Source organism: Rhineura floridana, chromosome 8 (assembly GCF_030035675.1).
Source record: "Rhineura floridana isolate rRhiFlo1 chromosome 8, rRhiFlo1.hap2, whole genome shotgun sequence".
Classification (NCBI taxonomy): Eukaryota; Metazoa; Chordata; class Lepidosauria; order Squamata; family Rhineuridae; genus Rhineura; species Rhineura floridana.
The window spans coordinates 64,613,979-64,633,880 of record NC_084487.1 but is presented as its reverse complement, the minus strand read 5'-3'; the positions used below and the strand labels follow the sequence as shown (position 1 = coordinate 64,633,880).

The window sequence follows — 19,902 nt, the reverse complement described above, 5'->3', positions numbered from 1 at the left end:
CCCAAACTCAGAGGCCTAAAAAGGGAGCTTACAGAGATTTGCAAAGCCTTTTTCAAGTCTCCCCACCCTTCCTTTTAAGCCTCCAAGATCAGGGGTTAAAGGAGAAGAGACTTTTAAAAGGCCTTAAGACAGTCCCCACGCTCCTGTTTGTGCTGCCTTAAAGCCTTTCCATAAGCACGCTTTAAAGTACTTCTCAGGTTGGTTGGTTGGAGCTGGTTCAAAGGGCACTTTTGCACAGGACTTTAATTCCTGCTCATCAGCTGTTAAGTAGGCATAAAATCCTGCTGCCTTGGCTGCCTGCTCTTGTTCCATAGATGGAACAAATCACACAGCCAATGCAAGATTAAACTCTGTCCTCCAGACCATCAGCTGATATCACCAGTGGGGGAAATGGCCTTGCAGGCCAAATTGGAACATAGAAAGCTGCTTTATACTGAGTCAGACCAATGGTGTATATAACTCAGCACTGTCAACACTGACTTGCAGTGGCTCTCCAGGGTTTCAGGCAGGATTCTCTCCCAGCTCTACCTTGAGATGCTGGAAATTGAAATTGGGACCTTCTGCATACAAGGCAGATGCTCTACCACTGAGCTACAGCCCTTCCACAACTGCCTCCCTTCTTCCACTTGTGGCAACAGACAGTGCTCCAGATGTGCCAAACAAAGATAGAGGAGAAAAGCACTTGACCAAACTGGAAAAAGAATGAGTGGGAGAAATCATGGCTGTCTTCTCTAAGTGCACTGAAAAATGTAAAGCAACACATTCATGCTCTTGCCCAGCCTTTGCAAACCTGGTGCCCTCCAGATATTTTGGACTACAACTCCTATCAGCCCCAGTCAACAGCACAGACTGCTCTGTCCTGACAAGCCTAAGCTGTAGTTTGAGGGTAGCCAACACGGTGCTGTCCAGATACTGGTGGACTCCAACTCCCATTAGCCCCAGCCAGCATGGCCAAAGGTCAGGATTGATGGGAACTACAGTCCAAAACATCTGGAGATCACCAGGTTGGCAAAAGCTGGGCTAGAGGATGAATGTGTTGCTTCAGCTTAGTCTGGAGGGCACCACTTTGGCTACTCTTGCTTTAGTCTCCTGCCCTCTTTAGATGACAAGTGAGGTAGAATTAACATATGTACAGTGAAATAGCACTGCAGCAATCCAACCTGTATGTGTCCATTTGAATATCAGCAAAGAGCCTATGTACATCAAAGCTCCCCATCATGAGGAGAATGCACTACACACATGCTCAAACTGTAAATGCAAAGGTTCTATCCAGACCTTTAGATGAATGCAAGTAGGTTTTGGTTGGGGCTTGCTGCCACAATCTTCCTCTTCCCTCCCCCCACCCCATCAGACATTCATTCTACCCTTCATACTGTCTGAAAGAGCTTTGCTCCCATTGTGCAAGGCTCAGACATGAATCAGGGGATTCCAAAGATCTATGTATTGGCTTCAGATCTGATGTTTCCACTGTGAAACCCACACATGCTTTCAGAAAACTCAATACACACCTCTTTAAGATACAAGTAAAAGTATAAGACATGGCAATAAGGCCTGTTTATTTCTGTGGAACTGTAACATTTTGGAATACAGGGACACACACACATATACATCATGGAATGAGCCTTTTCAAAAGTAAGCACCATATGTTGCAGATATGCAGATTTATTATTAATGTGTCTGCTTATCTCATTGGTATTATGAGGTATTTATAGTGTGTGCATGGTGACCAAATCAATACTGTTGGTGTGTCTGTGGGGGGGAATAATGAAGGAGGAAAGAATGGCAGACCACAGCTTTCATGTTATTAAAAAAATCTAATTATTTTCTTCCCAGATTGCCCTTCCCTTCCCTGAATCAGCAAAATCCTTATTGCTCAACAGTAATGAAGAAAATGTAAGACTATCATGAATTTCCTTAGCACAAGCCAATTAAAGCTTAGTATTGATCAAATTGCATGTACTGGTTCAATAGAGCAAGGTCATTATGCTTTCTTCCCTGACTATTTCCTTTTGACCCTCCCCCAAGGATTCCACAAGCCTGCATTCTAAAAAGAAAAGAGAGATTTTCTTTCAAGTAAATACCAAAGTGCAGTTCTCTTTGTTTCCAGCAGAATTAGATATCACAGCTAACTCACTCACAGCTGCTATTGTTTTGTGTCTCTCACCACTACCACCCCTCTGACACCTAGTTTAACAAATGTGTGATGTGAGACATTATACTGTGCACAAGAATGTAAGAAGAGCTATGATGGATCAAACCCAAGATCCAGCTACTCCAGCACTTTTTTTTCTGACAATGGTGAGCAAGATGCATGTAGAAACCCTCCATCAGGGCATGAAAAAAATAACAAATCCCCCAGATTTTATTTATATACAGTATATATTTCCAAAAAAATAAAATTGGTTGATTCACCAAAGGCACCGAGCACCAAAGGCCTTGGGGCCAACTGGAGCAGCTACAGCCACTGGTGGATAAACACAACTGTTTGTCATCAAAGCACTATTGGCCACTTTCTAAATGTCTGGCAAGGAGGCCATTTTTAGTGAAGTTGTATGTGTTCATTAAAAGATCAAGAATCTCACATGCAGGTTCTTTCAACTGTATGCTGGCCATACAGTGGCTAATTTTTACTTGCAAAATCAGGCCCCAGTCATGCTACCAAAACCCAGCCATGAGCAGAGCATCATACAGCATGCTGACATCACATGATGCATTGTGTTAAAGTAGGTATTACAAGGAAGAGAAGGCTGTATTGAGTGAAAAACTAGCAGCAAGCCTCTGCAACCACAGCTGGAGGCTAGTGCTGCAGACACTCCAGCAATCAATACTAATGCTGGTAAAAAAAATTTAAATGTACTGCCTTCAAGTCGATTCCGACTTATGGCGACCCTATGAATAGGGTTTTCATGAGGCTAAGAGGCAGTGACTGGCCCAAGGTCACCCAGTGAGCTTCATGGCTATGTGGGGATTCAAACCCTGGTCTACCGGGTCATAGTCCAACACCTTAACCACTACACCACACTGGCTCTCACTAATGCTGGTAGATCCCGGCAATAACAGTGATACCTGATTAACAAAAGATGGTCTATCCAGATTTGCTTGCAGCCACCTTGGCAATGGTGCATAACTGAATGTAAAATGCAATGGTTCAAGTCTTTAAGAAGGCTTTCACAGTTGCTAGTTTAGTAGTAGAATTCCCATAGGTTCAGCCTTATATCGTTCCCTTGTGGTTCAGGGCTTTCCCAGCTAAATTAGTTTGTGTGACAAACCCAGAGTCACTTTTGGTTTCAATGTGCCTATAATTATTTCTCACTCCACCTCTCTAAGTTTCCCCTTGCAGATCTGTTCCAATGTTGAAGTTCTCCATCTCAGACTCAGCCTGCATTTCCATCCTTTTTCAAGCCTCCCTTCCTGAGGAAGGGCTATTCCAGGTGACAGTCAAGAGGCAGAGGCTCTGGGGAGATGAAGTCCCTTGACTCAACAGAGCAATTACAGGGGAAAGTGAGACATAACAACAGAGCTCTGACTTTCTCCTGTCGTTCTCCTAACACCTAGGGCATGCTGCACATTTATTATTATTATTAGCTGCTTGTTACCTGAAGGCCTCCAAGCAACTTACATCATTGGTAAAAACAAAAGTAAATAAACCATACCATAAAAACAAAATAATGAAACAACCACCCCCAATAATTCGCACATGAGCCTTTAGCAGTCAGAGGGTGCTTCCAGATACGAGCTTAAATTTAATACCGTGAACAGGTCATTGAAATACCACAAATGGGTCTTTGTCAAGAGGTTCTTATCCGATTCCTCCAGAAAGGGTAAAACTAGATTAAATTGGGAGCGGGGGGATTCAGGTTCACATTTTGATGACAACACTGTGGGGACACAAAAAAAAACTTGCATGGATGGGCAGTACCAATCCCACAATAACTACCCATCTCTGAAAGCACTCAGACTAGAAGAAAACCCCAAACAGAATCCTTTCCCTAGCATATCAATTAACCCTGTTAACTGCAGAACCATTAGCAGCACTCTGTTGACATCTACAAACAATTGAGGTTGTGGGGTGGGGAGACGCACTATCAGCATAGCAGCCCAGTGATATGGAGCCATTGAATGCTGGAACTATCAGTAAACAAACACCACAGCCCAGTGATGTTACTTTCCGCAGAAACTGGTGCAGACCCTTCACTTCCACTTTTCTTTTCATTCTGTCACCCAGTTGCTTGGCTTCTCTGATCTGGTGGGTTGGGGCTGATTTTAAACACCGTAATGCCTGGAGGGAACCAACCCAACAAGCAGTTATGGGTGCCAGCACTCTATGTGGCAAACAAGATTTTAAAAGCTCTCACCCTCTGGGTCAGCCAGACTACATACATACAGTACAGGAATCTGCATCCCAGGGTTGCATATTTCTAACCATGGCTGTGCTTGTGATGCACACAGGAAGTGGGGCATGGGGTGCCTTTTAAATATGTCTGCTATGTGGAATGACAACATGGACAGGTGCTTTTAGCTCCCTTTGAATGGTACTTCCAGACCGTCACTATTTTTTGGGTGGGATTCAGTCACATACAGGCAAATTCAGGTTGCATAATTAAAGCTGATTTGGTGCTCTTGCGCAACATGTCTACTCCCCCCAAAAACACCCCAAACTTTCTGTGATAAAGAAAATGATGCTGGAAACAATTGTTTGATGCAACATTGTATAACCTCCTTGCAAACGAATCAGAATGAATGTACAATAAATAGCCAACATCACATAACTTCCACACAAACAAATCAGGAGGAATTCTCAACAAACAGGTCTGGAAGTGACCTATGATTTTTTTAAAAGTCTTTAGCCCTTTTACTTAGGGAGACAAAAATATAATTAAAAGAGTGTCTTCTACCTAATTGACTTTAGAAGACAGTAAGCCTCAAGCCAACACTAAATCCTTTGCTAGTCAAGCCATTTTCCCTTTCCTGTATACCCTGTCCCACAGTCTTCTATTTTATTTATACTCACTTGTATTTTAACCTGTTTTTATTGTTGTACACTGCCCTGAGAGCTTATTGCTAAAGGGCGGTATAAAAGCACAATAAATAAATAAATAAATAAATTCTACACACAGCCTCCTTGATCCTGGTATGTTTCATCTTCCTCTTAGTAACAGCAATATTTAAGCAGTTCTTAACATTTATTGCCAACAGCGGCTCAGCCTATAGCAACATGCTTAGGAATGTGCTCCCCTGAGCTTGTATACAATGCCTTTCTCTCACCAATGAGTAACCACTGTAAAACCCAGTTCTACCAACATCTGGGATTAGGGCTAGATGACTGGGAGAGGAGAAATACTTTTGAATTAAATAGTAATTAAGGAATGCAAATAATGAAATGGAAACAAAATTTAGGTTTGTGGCATTATGGCCAGGGAAAGCTATATCCCAGCCAGCACCTCTCAATATAGTAAAAATCAGTTGGGCATTTGGGCAAGAGGCTTAATCATTCTGTTCAATAAGACTGGCTGTGTCATTCCCAGTGGACAAAACTTTCACCCTAGTACTTGGAAGATTAAACAACTTTTATTTGAGGCTTCCGCTTCTTGAGTTTGTATGCACAGAACTAAGACTTTTTGCATAAGGAAAACATCATATCCATCCTTCACTAACTGATTCCAAATAAATGCTCATACACAAATTCTTAAATTAGCCATTTATATTCACAGCAACTACTCTACCAAAACTGTAATAGTGAAACATTTGCCATCGCACGCATTACATAAGTAAGGTTAAAAACAGGCCTTTGTAATAATCTAGAAATGAAGCTGGATAGATCTATATTTCCATCCCTGCTAAAGTTCAAGTGCTTGCTAATTCTGAAAAAATGTGCAGCTCCTGGGAATAATTGCAAAGTGCCAGATGTGACTAAATATGTTGCCTACCATATTTATTTAATACTAAATGGTTATAACACACCCTAGACCAGTCTTTCCCAACATTCCCAACTCCCATCAGCCCCAGCCAGCATGCCCAATGGTCAGAAATTATGGGGACTATAGTTCAGCAACATCTGAGGACCAAAGGATGAGAAAGGCTGTCTGTTCTAGACTATAACTCTACTCGCTCCACTTACATTAAAGATACTGCATATATGCCTTCTAAGTGCAATAATTAAAATAGGATTCCATCAGGAAGGATTGTGTGTCCTTGCTTTAACTACTGCAGCACAAACCTCTGAACATATTACAATAGCTACAGAGCTATCCTATTTGAGAAAAGCTGGGTTATTCATCCTACCCTTTTTCTCTAGCCTCCTCCTGCTCACCGCCCCTTCCTGTGTACTATTACTCAGCAATGACAATGAAGCTGCCTTTTTGTGACACCAAGGTTGCTTATTCTCTGGTATCCACTTCCTGCAGGTTCCTTCAGAGCAGCCACTTTGACCCAAGAACTACGTACGCTGTTTAGCTACTCTGCTGCACTCTCATGGACTCATTCAGCCAATTCCCACTACAGGGAATAGGGGCAGCTTGAAGATAAAGTCCTGCTAGCCATATAAGTTATGGTGCCATATTTACTATGCCTGTCTTTTCCATCCTTTATTCATACATTACCTATTCCTGTATCATGCCCTAAAGCCCCACTTCTGGGCCAGATTCCTGTCCTCAATTCCTTCCTGATGCTTCTGTTTCCAATCCATACAGTCCTGCCACACCATCAGGGCCCGCCCTAGAAATTGTCCTGGTTGCTTGCCTGTCAGACTCCTATGCTGCTCCAAAGTCTGCAGAAAAGTGAAGGTGATACTTAGCATGTGGACAGAGCTCAAGTAAACCAATTCAGTATTTTGCATAACTCTAAACATCGCAAGAGAAATGAATGCAAGGCAGGAGACTTGGTTAATATTAGTGAAAAAAGCCAATGTTAACTTTCTTTTAGGCATTAAATATTAGTAAAGTTAAAAATTAGCAGTATAATCCTAATCTATTGGATTTAGTGGATGAACTCCCAGCTGACTTTAAGAAAGATCAGCTCTGGATGTTGCAAGGAATTCTGACAGGTACAGGTAAATGCACAAATATGGCACACCATAACTGCTCTTTTTGAGTGGAGCTACATATAAAAGGACAAACAGACACAACTACATAGTTAATTGGTTAAATTCTTTGGCACAAGATGTCTTGATGGCTTTAAAGGGGGGCTTAGACACATTCATGAAGCACTAGTCTATTAGCCATGATGGCGAAGGATTCTCCAAGTTCAGAAGCAACATGCCACTGAACATCAGCTACTGGGAAACTGCAGCAGGAGAGGGCTACTGCCTTCATGTTCTGCTTGCGGCCTTCCTATAAACATCTGGTTGGCCATGTGGAAAGCACAGCACTGGGCTAGATGAACCTTTGGTCTCATCTAGAATGACTCTTCTTATGTACTTTCATTCAGAAAGTCCAGGGCTGGCTCCAGCTTTGAAAAGGCTCTGGGCAACACATGGCAATTGGATCTAGTAACCCTTTTAACATGTGCCAGAGTAGTGTTAGGTCAGGGGCACTGTGGGAAATTAAAAGATCCCACTGCCCAGCACTGACTGCTTGGAGTGGCAGGACAGGGAGGGAGTGGAGCTGGCATCAACATCCAGCCTTGCTGGAGCCCTGGCAACTGCCCAAATACACCAGATGCTACTGCCAGCCCTGAGAAGATCTATGCTGGCTCAAAAACCTTACTTGGGGTTCAAACATCTCTGCTGTAGGTCTCAGATGTTAGACACAAGTAGCTGACAGCTAGCTTAACCTACCATCATGCTAAGAGAGTTTCATTCAAGCTCATTAAAGATGGCAGGACACAAGGTACAGAAAAACAATCAGCGCTATGCTACTGCTTGCAAGAGCTATTGTTTCTCCAAAATATTATCTCCCCAGTGCAATTTCCTTCATCTGGCATCTAACTATCTCGGCCCCAATGGGACTTCCCAAGCTCCTTCTACCCTTATGAATAGTTTTCTAAACATACTTCTTTTTCAAGCCATCCATCTACACATGAAACCCCACTTTTCAGAAAAAGTGTTCAGGACCAAATTAATAGGCAATCTTTATCAAGGAAGAAAAGTGCTACTGAACATCTCTGAATCAGCTTCACATGTATCAAGACCTAATTTTGCCTGCCTCATCTTGCAATGACAATTATAACCACTGAGTAGACACACAGGAAGAGTCTGGTCTACAGGTGGCAAAACTTTATCAAGTTCCATTTCTTCATGCAAGGTGAAGATGAAAGGCAACTATGAAGAGGAAGGAAAATACTGATTGGCTATACAGGCACAATGGAAATTTTCAAACCACCACGCTTTCATCTACAGAACTTGGCTCAAGAAACTGCACATGCTGTCTTTAAGAATATCACTGCTTCTTCAGATTAAGACAGAACTTGGTAAGAATTGTCAGCTTCCAAGTATTATCACAGTTTAGACATACTTTTAGTCAGTCAGTTTGTAAACACAAACAGCAGAATGCCTTGGCAGTGCCCAAATATTTCGCTGGGCCTAATTTTAAAAAAATACTTATAAAAATGTTCTCACCTTCCCCATAAAATGTCTTATCTGTTTAGAAAAAAGTATAGGATTAACTGCATCCTTAAGCTGATTTAAAGCCCTTTATTCAAGCTTTTTATTTCTGGCTTCCTGATTTGTACTCTGTAGTAAGTCATGGCAGAATGACTTGCATGTATATATGCGTCCTTATATTTTGCAACTGCATGCATGCAATTTTTGGTATAAAATTGCATCTTAAGGTTTGAAGCTTTTAATAGCTTTAAGGCAGGGTTTGCAGTTCAGCTGCTCATTGGCATTATTCACATCCTTCTGCTGGGATTACTACGTTTGTTGTGTATTTTGCACAGTCAGGACAGATAAAAGGTGTCAGAGAGGTATCAGTCAGCAGAGAAAATGAAAAGTGAAACTTGACTGAAGTTAACTAAAAATTAAATGTATGCCTCTGTTTCCATGGGGGAAAGCTTTGTGAATGCATGTGTTTCACCACATGCATGCATGTGTTTGTGTGTGTTGGTGTGTGTGTCAATCTTGCCCTGTCCAAAACTGGAGTAGAGCCCCAACAGCTTTCTGCAGGCACAATGAGGCCCCAAAATGGTTCTCACACATGTATTAAAGGCAAAGGAGCCCTGTCCTCAATTTCATCACATTCATCTTGCATTGGTGTGGCTTTCATGACAGGCTATCCTATGCCTGGTTTTACTCAGATGAAAAGTATCCTTTCCCTTAGACTAATCCTTCAGGTATCTGCTATTAATTTGCTTCAATTTTTATTGCTTTCATTTTGGGGTTTAATTGTATTGATTTTATATTGCACACTGCCCTGAAATCTCAGAGGATGAGGGGCAACAAATAAACGTTCAAAATAAATAGATACACTGGTGTTGTCTTTCTTGCAGTACCTCAGTTTTAAGTAAACCTTGAAATCCACAGATCTTTGTCTAAATCCAGCAAAGTAAAAGTAGAAGAAATTTTATATTCAGAATATTTGTGCAGGACAACTCCATTCCAGCTGCAAGGGCTTCCCAATTCATTTCAAAGATATGGGTAGCATCATGCACATAAAGAGATGCATGAGCAGTGCTTTCCTTTCTATTGAAGTGAATGAGAAAGACTGCTCAAATGCATGGTAACTCCAATTGCATGTTGGAGCACATAGAGCGCTCTGGATCAAGGCATATGACTTTTAAGATGAAATCTGATGCAATCTGCATATTCAAGAATGTTATTTCCTTCTTACTGATTAATTTTTTATTTTTTTTTAAGATCTAGTCACGCTGAGTACCAATCCTTAAATCCAATGGTCAGACCAAACAAAAAACACCTTATGGCTACTCACCCTGAAAGCAGGGCTGGATCTTTAAAGAACATATTTTCAACAAAATTATATGCTGAGAAAATAACGTTTATAAGTTAAAAAGACAGAGAATGTATTTACACCCAACATACCTGGGGTAGTGCAGAACTGAGTTGTCGCTGGAGAGAATCTCGATCATAGATGACATCCTGAAGGCGCTGCTGTGCCAGAGATAGACTTTCCTGTGTCTCTCGAAGCGTATCCAAGAGACGGTCCCTTTCATCCAGCATATTCACCATAAGCTGCTCAAAGTGAGAATCCGAGTCCGATCCACTGCTCTGGGACCCCCTTTGACTCATTGGGGTGTCCTCATTTATCGTGGGCATTACTTCACACATCATTTCTGAAAATAAAAGAAGAAAGGGAAGAAAATAAACTTTTAAGTACAAAAAGCATCCAGACGGATTTTATATGTAATAAAATAGAGCATGTGAGAGAAATTGAGCCTCCATTGCTGCACACACTTATGTCTCAAGTTTTATGTCTACCATTAGTCCAAAGGCTGTCGGTCAGCCAATAAGAATGATAATGGGTCATTCCACAGTTTTGGATGTGTTTCTGTTTCAGAGGGGATACATGTTTAAAGTCTCATCTACAGATTGACACAGACAGTTTCCTTTGAAATCATGTAAAAGATTTCATTTTTAAAGTTAGTTTCTTTTATCTGACCTTTATCTACCCACTCAATATCCTGTATGCCATCTTCTGCCTGTTTGTACTGATGCTGATAGCTACCATTAATTGCCAAGGATATCACTTCCTAACACTGTCCTATAGCAGAACCCAACCTCAATCCTAAACCCAGCAGTAAGTCAACCTTCAAATATTGCGTCAGTCTATCCTTCTTGGTAGTCTAGGCCACAGTCCAGCCTCCACTTATGTGATCTCTTCCAATGATGGCTGCCTTTTATATAATTCCTTCCTCAAAATGGGTTATGAGAAGAAGATAAACACATTGCCACACAGCTAATTTGTTCAAAGGTTGTTGCAGCCTAGCCTAAGGATAGATTTTGGAAAAGCAATTAATGTCACAATTATCATAACCTCTCTTAAGATGCCTAATGCTGTGCAGCACAAGGTAATTTCACAAATCCAATATGCTGTTGGATGTTTCTCAATACTAAACATTTATGGCCAACATCTTAGACATTATATGCTCGTTGAGAATATTAACCTTTAAACATCAGAAAATGAAAATGGACAGAATCACTGTGTCCTAGCTAAAATAATTAACTAATATGCCCCCCGTATTGCAACCCTATCATTCCACCTTTGATCTTAACGGTACTACAATGGCTCCGCTCCTTTCTGGAGGGCAGGCTACAAAGAGTTGTCCTTGAAAATTTCTCATCCAAGGTTTGGCCAGTACGATACGGTGTCCCCCAAGGCTCCGTATTATCCCCAATGTTATTCAATATTTATATGGAGCCCCTAGGAAGGATTATCCGCGAATTCGGAATACGCTACCATCAATACGCAGATGACACCCAACTCTACTATTCTTTCCCTCCAGATACCATAGAGGCGGTTCGTCCCCTAAACCAATGCCTGGTTGCCATACAAAACTGGACTAATAGGAATAAATTAAAACTTAATCCAGAGAAGATGGAGGTTCTGTTAATTGGACAAAAACCGTCTCATGAAATTAAAAACCTACTTACCTTAGACGGGGTCCCACTCCCTCTGAAATCCCAAGTTCGGAGTTTGGGTATTATCTTAGATTCCGCTCTGTCCCTTGAACCTCAAATTGCAACAGTATCCAGAAGTGCTTTCTCTCAATTAAAACTAGTCCGTCAACTCCGTCCTTTTTTAGAGATGTCGGACTTGAAGCAAGTGACACAGGCTCTTGTGACCTCAAGACTGGACTATTGCAACTCCCTATATATTGGACTATCTGCAAGATCACTTCGCCCGCTTAAGCTGATACAGAGAGCGACGGCAAGAATGCTGACCAGAGCAAGCCCACAGACACACACCACACCTCTGCTTTATCAACTTCACTGGCTTCCGATCTCATTCCGTCATCAGTTTAAAATCTTAGTATTAACTTTTAAAGCTCTAAATGGTTTAGCACCAATATATTTATCAAATCGTATTCTGGAATTTAAACCTCAGCGACCGACAAGAATACCTTTTGAACACTCTCTCATTATCCCATCCACCTTTATAATCCGCCATGCCAATACTAGAAATAAAGCTTTCTCGACCATAGCGCCCATCCTATGGAATAATCTGCCACCAGAGATCCGACGTTCTTCTTCACTCATGGACTTTCACCGTCAGTTAAAAACTTTTTTGTTTCGTTTAGCTTTTAAACATTTAATAGTTAATTGATTTTTAATGTTGTTACTGTACTCTTATTATTGTTATTTTAGATTGTATTGGATATTGTTACTGTTCGCCGCTCTGAATTCTATGAACTAGGGCGGGGTATAAATTATTAAAATAAATAAATAAAAAAAATATATTAAGTGACCCTGCTGTTCTAGCCCATGTTATTGGCTCTTATTGCGGTTTGGATCTGAGATGCTCTGCTCTTCTTGTGTTGTATTAATATTTCAAATGGTTTATATTTTTGTTTCATTTTTTGGTTTTGGACTGGATTCCTTTTATATTCTTGAAGGCTTGAGTGGAAATATGGGCTATCCAAATAAATATGGTTAGTGATTTACTTCTGGGATATATCACGCGGACTCACACACACAGTTTTTAAAGCATTAAACAGCACTTTACACTGCAATTCTATACATGTCTACTCTTCAATGGGACTTACTCCCAGGTAAGTCTATATAGTATTGCAGCCTTAGACAACATTGCTATTCACACCTTAAGACCACATGGCCTCAATCTAGAGCAGTGGTTCTTAACCTGGGGTGCACACACCCCTGAGGTTGCGAGACACTTTTTCTAGGGGTGCGAGGCGTTCAAGAGATTTTAAAACTTCATTTAGATAGAAGCAGAAAATTAACTATACAACCAAAGATTTTGGAAAACTGTCATTTATCTTAGCTAAGTTAGGCTAAAACACACAGTAAAATAAAATAAAATTAAAATTAAAAATGAACGGTATTTTTTCAGGGGGTGCGAGAGCATATTTTGGAAATCCAAGGGGTGCTGGCAGTGGAAAAGGTTAAGAACCACTGATCTAGAGAATAATACCTGATATCACTCAGCTACAGCAAATGCACACTTCTGAATATTTCATCCTTAGTGTCCTGTAACTGCCACCTTGTCTACAGCACTCTTTGATTCATATCAGAACAGCCAAAGAAGGCAGAAGCCAAAATATTTGCTTTTGGACTTCAATATCTTTGTTTGGTTAATCACTATAATATAGGCATTGATGGAACTGTATTGTTGCCTCCGTGTATTGACAGAAAGCTACATATAATGTAACATAAACATGCTGTCCTTAAACAAGAACTCTAGAAAGGTCATTTAAACTGCCTAAATGTGTCAACTATACATTGAGCTATGGCATTGCTCATTTTGTTTGGTTATATTTATAAAGCCACCCAATAATACATGTTCTCTGGGCTTATCACTGAACGCTAAAAGGAGAAAATACAGTATCAAAGAAATAAAAAGCAGAACAAAAATTGAAAGTAGGCAGAGTGAATGCTTTTCTTCCCTCTGCCTGGAACTTTCCCTGACAGCTGTTTTGGGAGGCTGAACTGTTAGCAGACTTGCTGTGGTAACAAATTTCTACCTGTTGATTGGTGCTGTTACTGTGCTGTTATGGGAGACGTCTGTGACCAAAATCACAATCGGTGGGTAGTTGCGTGTTAGCTGTAAAAAAGAATGCCATTGTTGTATTTTTATTCTTGAAATGTTTTTGTACATCATAGCTGGGTTGAGCATAGTTACTAGCCTGCTTGCACAAGGGCAAACAAAGACTCAGTAGCAGTCATCACAGGTACACCATATGATTAGGCTACCCAAGGCACATAAGGGCATTAATCACCAAGACTCCTAATAGTAGTTATATTTAAGTTGGCTGCACTAGAGGTTTAAGACCTAATAGTTAAAGGTTACAATTAAACGTGATCTGATCTGAACTAGGGTAGGATAGGAGGCAATGACAGAAAGCATGATCATATAATAAGAAATGATCGTTCTCTCCCTAGCACATCTTCTTTGTTCATATTGTCAGTTGCCACTAATGAGTAACTTTCCAGACTTTTCACCATGTTGTAATCCCCACAAGAAACACATAATTGCTTTCTTTGCAAAGCATAGTACTCCACCAATGGAAACAAAAATCACTGACGTAGTACCAAATGGCAAAACTCTCCAAGGACCCAACAGTTAAGGTAAACCTCCATTGATGTTAATGAAGAAGACCTTCAGCATTAGGGCCAATTTCAATGCAATAAGGCAAGACAAAAAGCAGAGTCTATTATTCTAGTAAGGGAACACTAAGAACAAGTGAAACCTGCAAAATAAAATGTTGCAGTGTGCAGTGCTCCAGTTCAGTGTATCCTTTTTCTAGGATACTCCATTCCTTCTCCATCCATATTTTTCATTATTTCTTCCTCCTCAACAGACATCCTGCGTTCTTTAGCCACTGAGCAGTCCTCACTGGACTGTTTTGGGGAGATTTTGACCCTTAGCCCCCTTTTTTTCTACTTCTGAAAACCTGCATACTAATATCAATAACTTCATTTTGACTATATAGCTGTCATGACTCAGCACCTGAGTTTGCTATTAGTAAAGCCAAGCGGGGCAAAAACATTTTTCAGTGCTTCCCTGGTACGTATATGCTACTGAAACCTGGGGCGGGGGGGGAAGCATCAAATACATGACTCTCTGGTCCAGCTTGAGTCTTTCTGGATGTGAATTTTTAAAAAATGCAATGTTTTTGAACATTTAAAAGAGCAATCAGTCTGCAGGCAAGTCAACAGAGCATGAGGCTTCTGCATGTAGCTGAGTGCTTGATTTGTCCTGGGTTGCGGCCTGAGGGGTCAATTAAGCAGAATGACCTCTGCTGCAACCTGAAAGTTAGGGGGAATGTTGTCTGGAAATCCAAAGAAAATGTCATTTGCAATATTAACAGTGCAGGGTTGCTGTATACTACTTTTTCCAAGCTGAAATGTGGATATAAAAACAATGGATTGCACTGCAAGGTTTTTGTACTTTCTCAGCTTCAGTCCATCTCTCATTCTGCAATAAGGGTTAAATACTGCAGGGTTGTTGTAAACCATTCTCTCTAAGCTACAAACCCTTTTAGCCTACAGTAAAGACAATGAAGTGTATTTGCTTTATAATTTGCACTAGCAGGGTAATTTTTTTAATGTTTTACACTAAATAAGAACTGGGTTAAGAAGAGCAGGAACTCTCTTCTTTGTTACTGCATTTTGGGATATTGTGGGCAAAGGGATACAGGTGCACAATCCCAACTACATTAAACTCTTAGAATTTGCCATTGATTTCTATGGAAAGCTCTGTCTTCCACCACAAAGACATTTTAAAATAGCTTCTCAGTGTGGATTGTAGAATGACCTAGCCAGACAATGTGATGGTGTGCTCTGCATTTTATATTTGTGTGTTCCTTTCTCCTCTTTATCCAGTCATTGTTCCCTATCCCACCTGTTTTTTGTTTTGTTTCCCCACCAGTCAGCTTTTGGTACCCACTGAGCACATTTAATCCTACTGAGATGTATTTGTGGATCCTCCCTATGTCTTCCCCCCACAAAAAAAGTGTTATACTTCTGCAAATCTCAGGGTTCCACTGTCTGCCAGTACCTCCCTCTTGTGCTTGAATGCTGCTGATTTGGCCATATAAGCACAGGCACTCTCCCCAAAGGATATTTAAAAGGAATGTAAAATATTATGAGAAATTAATGATTAAGCAGACATTAGATGGTGACCTAGTAGAGATGCCACAGCAGTGGATTTCCTGCATCATGAGGGGGTTGGACTATGATTTTTCAGATCTTTTCCAACTCTGAGATTCTGTTATTAAAATTTACCCAGAGTACTGGAGCTTCACACAAAAGTCACTTTTAAATAAGAAAGACAGAAAAGGTTTTTTAAAAGCCCTGTTGAACCCCAAGAGTGTCCGTAAAAAAATTACAATCTCACTCCATTAAAATGAATAGGAGTTTTACCATATACTTCATTAATGGATTACACGCTGACATTTAAAAATCATTCCTGTAATTTGAGGTTGTTATGCCTTAACTATGATATATTTGAATAAAGTAGATAAAGATTTCTTTAGAGGTACTTTATTATCTGTCAGCATCTTTTGGAAAAATATACTTAGATGGATCTTCACATTAAGTTTTACAATGAAAGGTTCAAAAAAATTAAGTACAAATAGAGAGGGAGGATATCTATCCAATAATAAGCCATGTGCCTCCTTTCTTCTACAGCAGGAGTTCACCAGTTGTACCCTCTTATTAACTGGTGATCATGGGATTCATAAAAAGGTTCTGATGAGATAACCGATTAACAAACTCACATCAAAAATCACAAGCCTATTAAGTGCCATTTCCTTACAAAAAGACTCTAAAGGACAACAACAGACAGAGAAATTGAAGCATAGTGCTCTGTGGTTAATGGTTTGAAATCCTTTTAATGCCACTGTTTGGTCTTTACTGCAGAAAATGAACAAATGGGCTTGTTTCTTCTAGCGATGTATTTTCTCCTAGTAAATTAAATTACAAAACAAGTCACTAAGAACCTTAGTCTGTTATGGCATGAGAGAGATATAGGCTGACTATCTCAAGTTGGGCACAAATAAACCAATCATAGGAATTTGTGACTTTTCATATTAACGTGAGCCTGTAATTTCCCTCCAAATAATCTTGATCTGTTGTAGATCTCATTGAATTAATATTTTGTTGACAATGTTCAACTTTTGGAGATTTCATAACTCATTATTCTGGGATACAAAGCTTAGTAAGCAAAGAAAGAATTCTTGATGAAGCTTAAAACTTGAATTGTGTGCCCAAATTCAACTTATTCTCTTTTTACACTGCAAAAATGTTTATGGGCAAATCCATACATCAGTTCTGTCATTTCTGGAAGTAATAAGAGTAATATCTAAAAGTTAATGTTGAAGTTAGTAAACTTTAAGCTGGATGATATCAACGGTTATAACATCCTATAATACTAACAGTGAATTCAGTGTCTCTGAGGGCTCATCCTTATGTAGCCAAAATGACATCACCCCCACACAAGAAATTTTCTTTCAGCAGGCTTGGGGGAGCTGCATGGTTTTCAGAAGTAAAACAATACTAGGAAAAAACATTTGGGATGAGAGGAAAACTAAAAAAACTTGAGGAGTGAGCATGCTCAGTGGCCACAAAACGCAGAGCATGGGGGGGGAGAGACAGAGAGAATGGAAAACTCAAGGCAGGGTGGAATGGAATATCCTGGAAAAGGGCATGGCTATCTAGCTGGAACAAGAACACTCCACACTGCAAAATTTTGTGGCAGATTCCACTTTTCCGTTAAAATATTCATCTTCATGTAGTTACATCATTGGCCCTTGTAGTCCCACAAAACTGGCAGTGACTAATGTCTCAGCAGAGGTCCTTCCCAAAACACTAACATAGTATTCTCTCTAACTGTTATTGCCAAGGATCAAAACTAGAACCTTCCGCATGCAAAGCATGTGCTCTGCTACTGAGCTATAGCGCCTGCCCTAGACTATGATTTCACTATACTACTCATATCAACTGAAAGTGCAGTTTGAGAGAACTGATTTTGCTATAAGAGTGATCTGCATGAACATGTTTTAACATCATTGTTCAAAGTACTATGTCTGGCACAAAGCTCGCACACATTTTAGTGCGATCTGGAACGTACATCATCAGTTACAGCTGTGGGTGAAGGAGATTAATCACTGTGAACAGAGTTACAATTTCAGGATGAATGGGAATTAAAGCAACTTCCATAGTTCAAAGTTACCATAAAGAAACAATTATATATATCCATTCCACCCGAAGCAGACAGCAACTTTTGGACTTTCAGATGTGCGGAAGACAACCTGGATCAATCCTGAACTCAACATTTCTGTTCAAGATTGATTTGTATTCTGAATTATTACCATGGGGAGGGGGGATATCTCCAAACAGCACAGCAAGTCACTCCTAGTTCTTCTTTCATTTTGACCCCACCCACCAGATTCTCTCTAGCTCTTGATATCAAAGCTCCAGGTAAAAAGCCCAGAAATCAGAACAGTAACATTCACTCTGCTCCACAGGTCAGATGTGTTTGTTCCCTGGCACATGATCAGTGATATTATTCCTTTTCATTGAAGGAGGTGGGGAAAACAGTTCAGGAACACAACTGACAGCTCAACAAAGGGTTTCTTATCAGACTACCATTCAAATATAGTTCACCCTGAAGGCTTCTAGTTTCCAAGGAGCAGAATTTTTTAAAAGAGAGCTCTCTCCTTTTATTTCTAAAAACCGTTTCCTTGGAAGCCAGGTGTAGAATTTAATTTCAAGGGACAGAAGTCTTAATTGCAAGCTACTTTGCCCCTTTGGCAACATCATCACTATCCCCCTTGCACTGTGCTCTGTGCCTGCTGTGACATCAGCTGGGAGAACTCACCCAACCCTTCTCTAACAGTTCTTCACTCAACCTTATTTACAGCATCTCCAAAGGGATGCTCTCTTGAAGCTACCAGTTCTTCCTGCAATCCTCTTCTCCCCCCCCCCCCTTTCCAGATGCTGTCAGCTACACCTCACTTCACCCACGGACAGCAATTCCATGAGGAAAATCCGTGCCATTGTCTGACTTGCACACTGCATGCACATTTCTCCTCCTAGTTAACTCCTTCCCTCCCGCGGGTCTTCAGCTGAGCTGTGAGATCACCTTTAAAATTAAAGAACGGGGGGGGGGAATAGCCTTTTCACTTCCTTGCCCATCCCAATCAGGAGTGAGTCTTGGTATAAACAGATCAGTCTTGTATCTGCAACATCTGGCATTTCTTCCAGCATCCCTAAACCCAACCCACCCTTTCAAGGAATAAAATAGCCCTAAGAAGTTGACTTCATAATACTACACATGGGAGGGGGGATCTCGATTTCCAAAAAGCTTCTTTAAAAGACAGAGCCCCGCTTTATTTCCCCCTCCCTCTTCTTTAATAAAATTCTTGTCGGTGCGGGGGTGGGGGGAGAGATCCGCATTTGCCCTCTGGCTTTCCACAGGGAGGACGGCGCCGATGAGGTTGCAATACCTAATGCTTGATCCTCTTTCCGCGTCTTCAGTGAATCCGTGCCAGCCGCAGTCTCTCCCTCTCCGCTGGGCTCTCACGCACAGCTGGGCGCTGCCGCCGCTCCACTCGCTTGCCGGGCAAGGCTGACGGAAACGTCGACGCCGCCGCTCCTGCTCAGGGAAAGCACCCGAAGCCCACCCAGCCCCCTTCGGCCGGCAACAGGAGCGGCTCGGCAGCACCTCAGCATTTTGCTCCTGTCACTTCGTCGGCAGCCGGAAGGGGGGAACATCCATGGGGGGGGAAATGGCACATTACAAATTTTGCTTTGAGAAGCAGAGCTCGGTTGAGACCATTGTTGGGAGGCGGAGAGGGGGGAGAGGCGGCTCTTAAAGCTCCAGCAGCCCCTTTTCCCTGGCTGGGAAAGTCAGCGGATTAAGGAGCGAGGGGGGAGGAAAGAAGGGATTTTGCTTTGCTTGGAATTAAACTTTGCAGAGTGACAACTGGGATGGCTTATTCCTTCGCATGAAAATCCTTTTTAAGACTTTATATATATATACATATACAAACTTTAATATATACATATACAACAATGATTGGAGCTTTAAAAAACAAAATAAAATGAAAACCAGACTTTAAAAAGAAAGAAAACACTCTTGCAACGCAGTCCTGTGCATAAACCTAACACTTGTTCAGTGGCACTTACTTAGAGGTAAGTGAGCACAGGACAGGAGTGGAGCCATTCAATTGCGATCTTGTGCGCTCTTCCCCGAAGTAGCAGCGCAATCCCATACATGTCTACTCAGAAGTAAGCCCTGATGAGGTCATTCCCAGGTAGGTAGCAATAGG

General features: G+C 41.1%; 1 protein-coding gene across 1 annotated transcript in view; it reads right to left on the bottom strand.

Moving 5' to 3' along the window:
* Positions 1-19,604, bottom strand: part of PPFIA2 (PTPRF interacting protein alpha 2) — a 407,895-nt gene extending 388,291 nt beyond the window's left edge. The window contains exons 1-2 of the mRNA XM_061639649.1: positions 19,078-19,604; positions 9,974-10,224 (exon numbers count right to left, since the gene is read on the bottom strand). Coding sequence (XP_061495633.1) covers positions 9,974-10,222 — 249 coding nt within the window. The 5' untranslated portion in view covers positions 10,223-10,224; positions 19,078-19,604. The remainder of the gene's footprint in view (positions 1-9,973; positions 10,225-19,077) is intronic.
* Between the last annotated feature and the right edge of the window lie 298 nt (positions 19,605-19,902).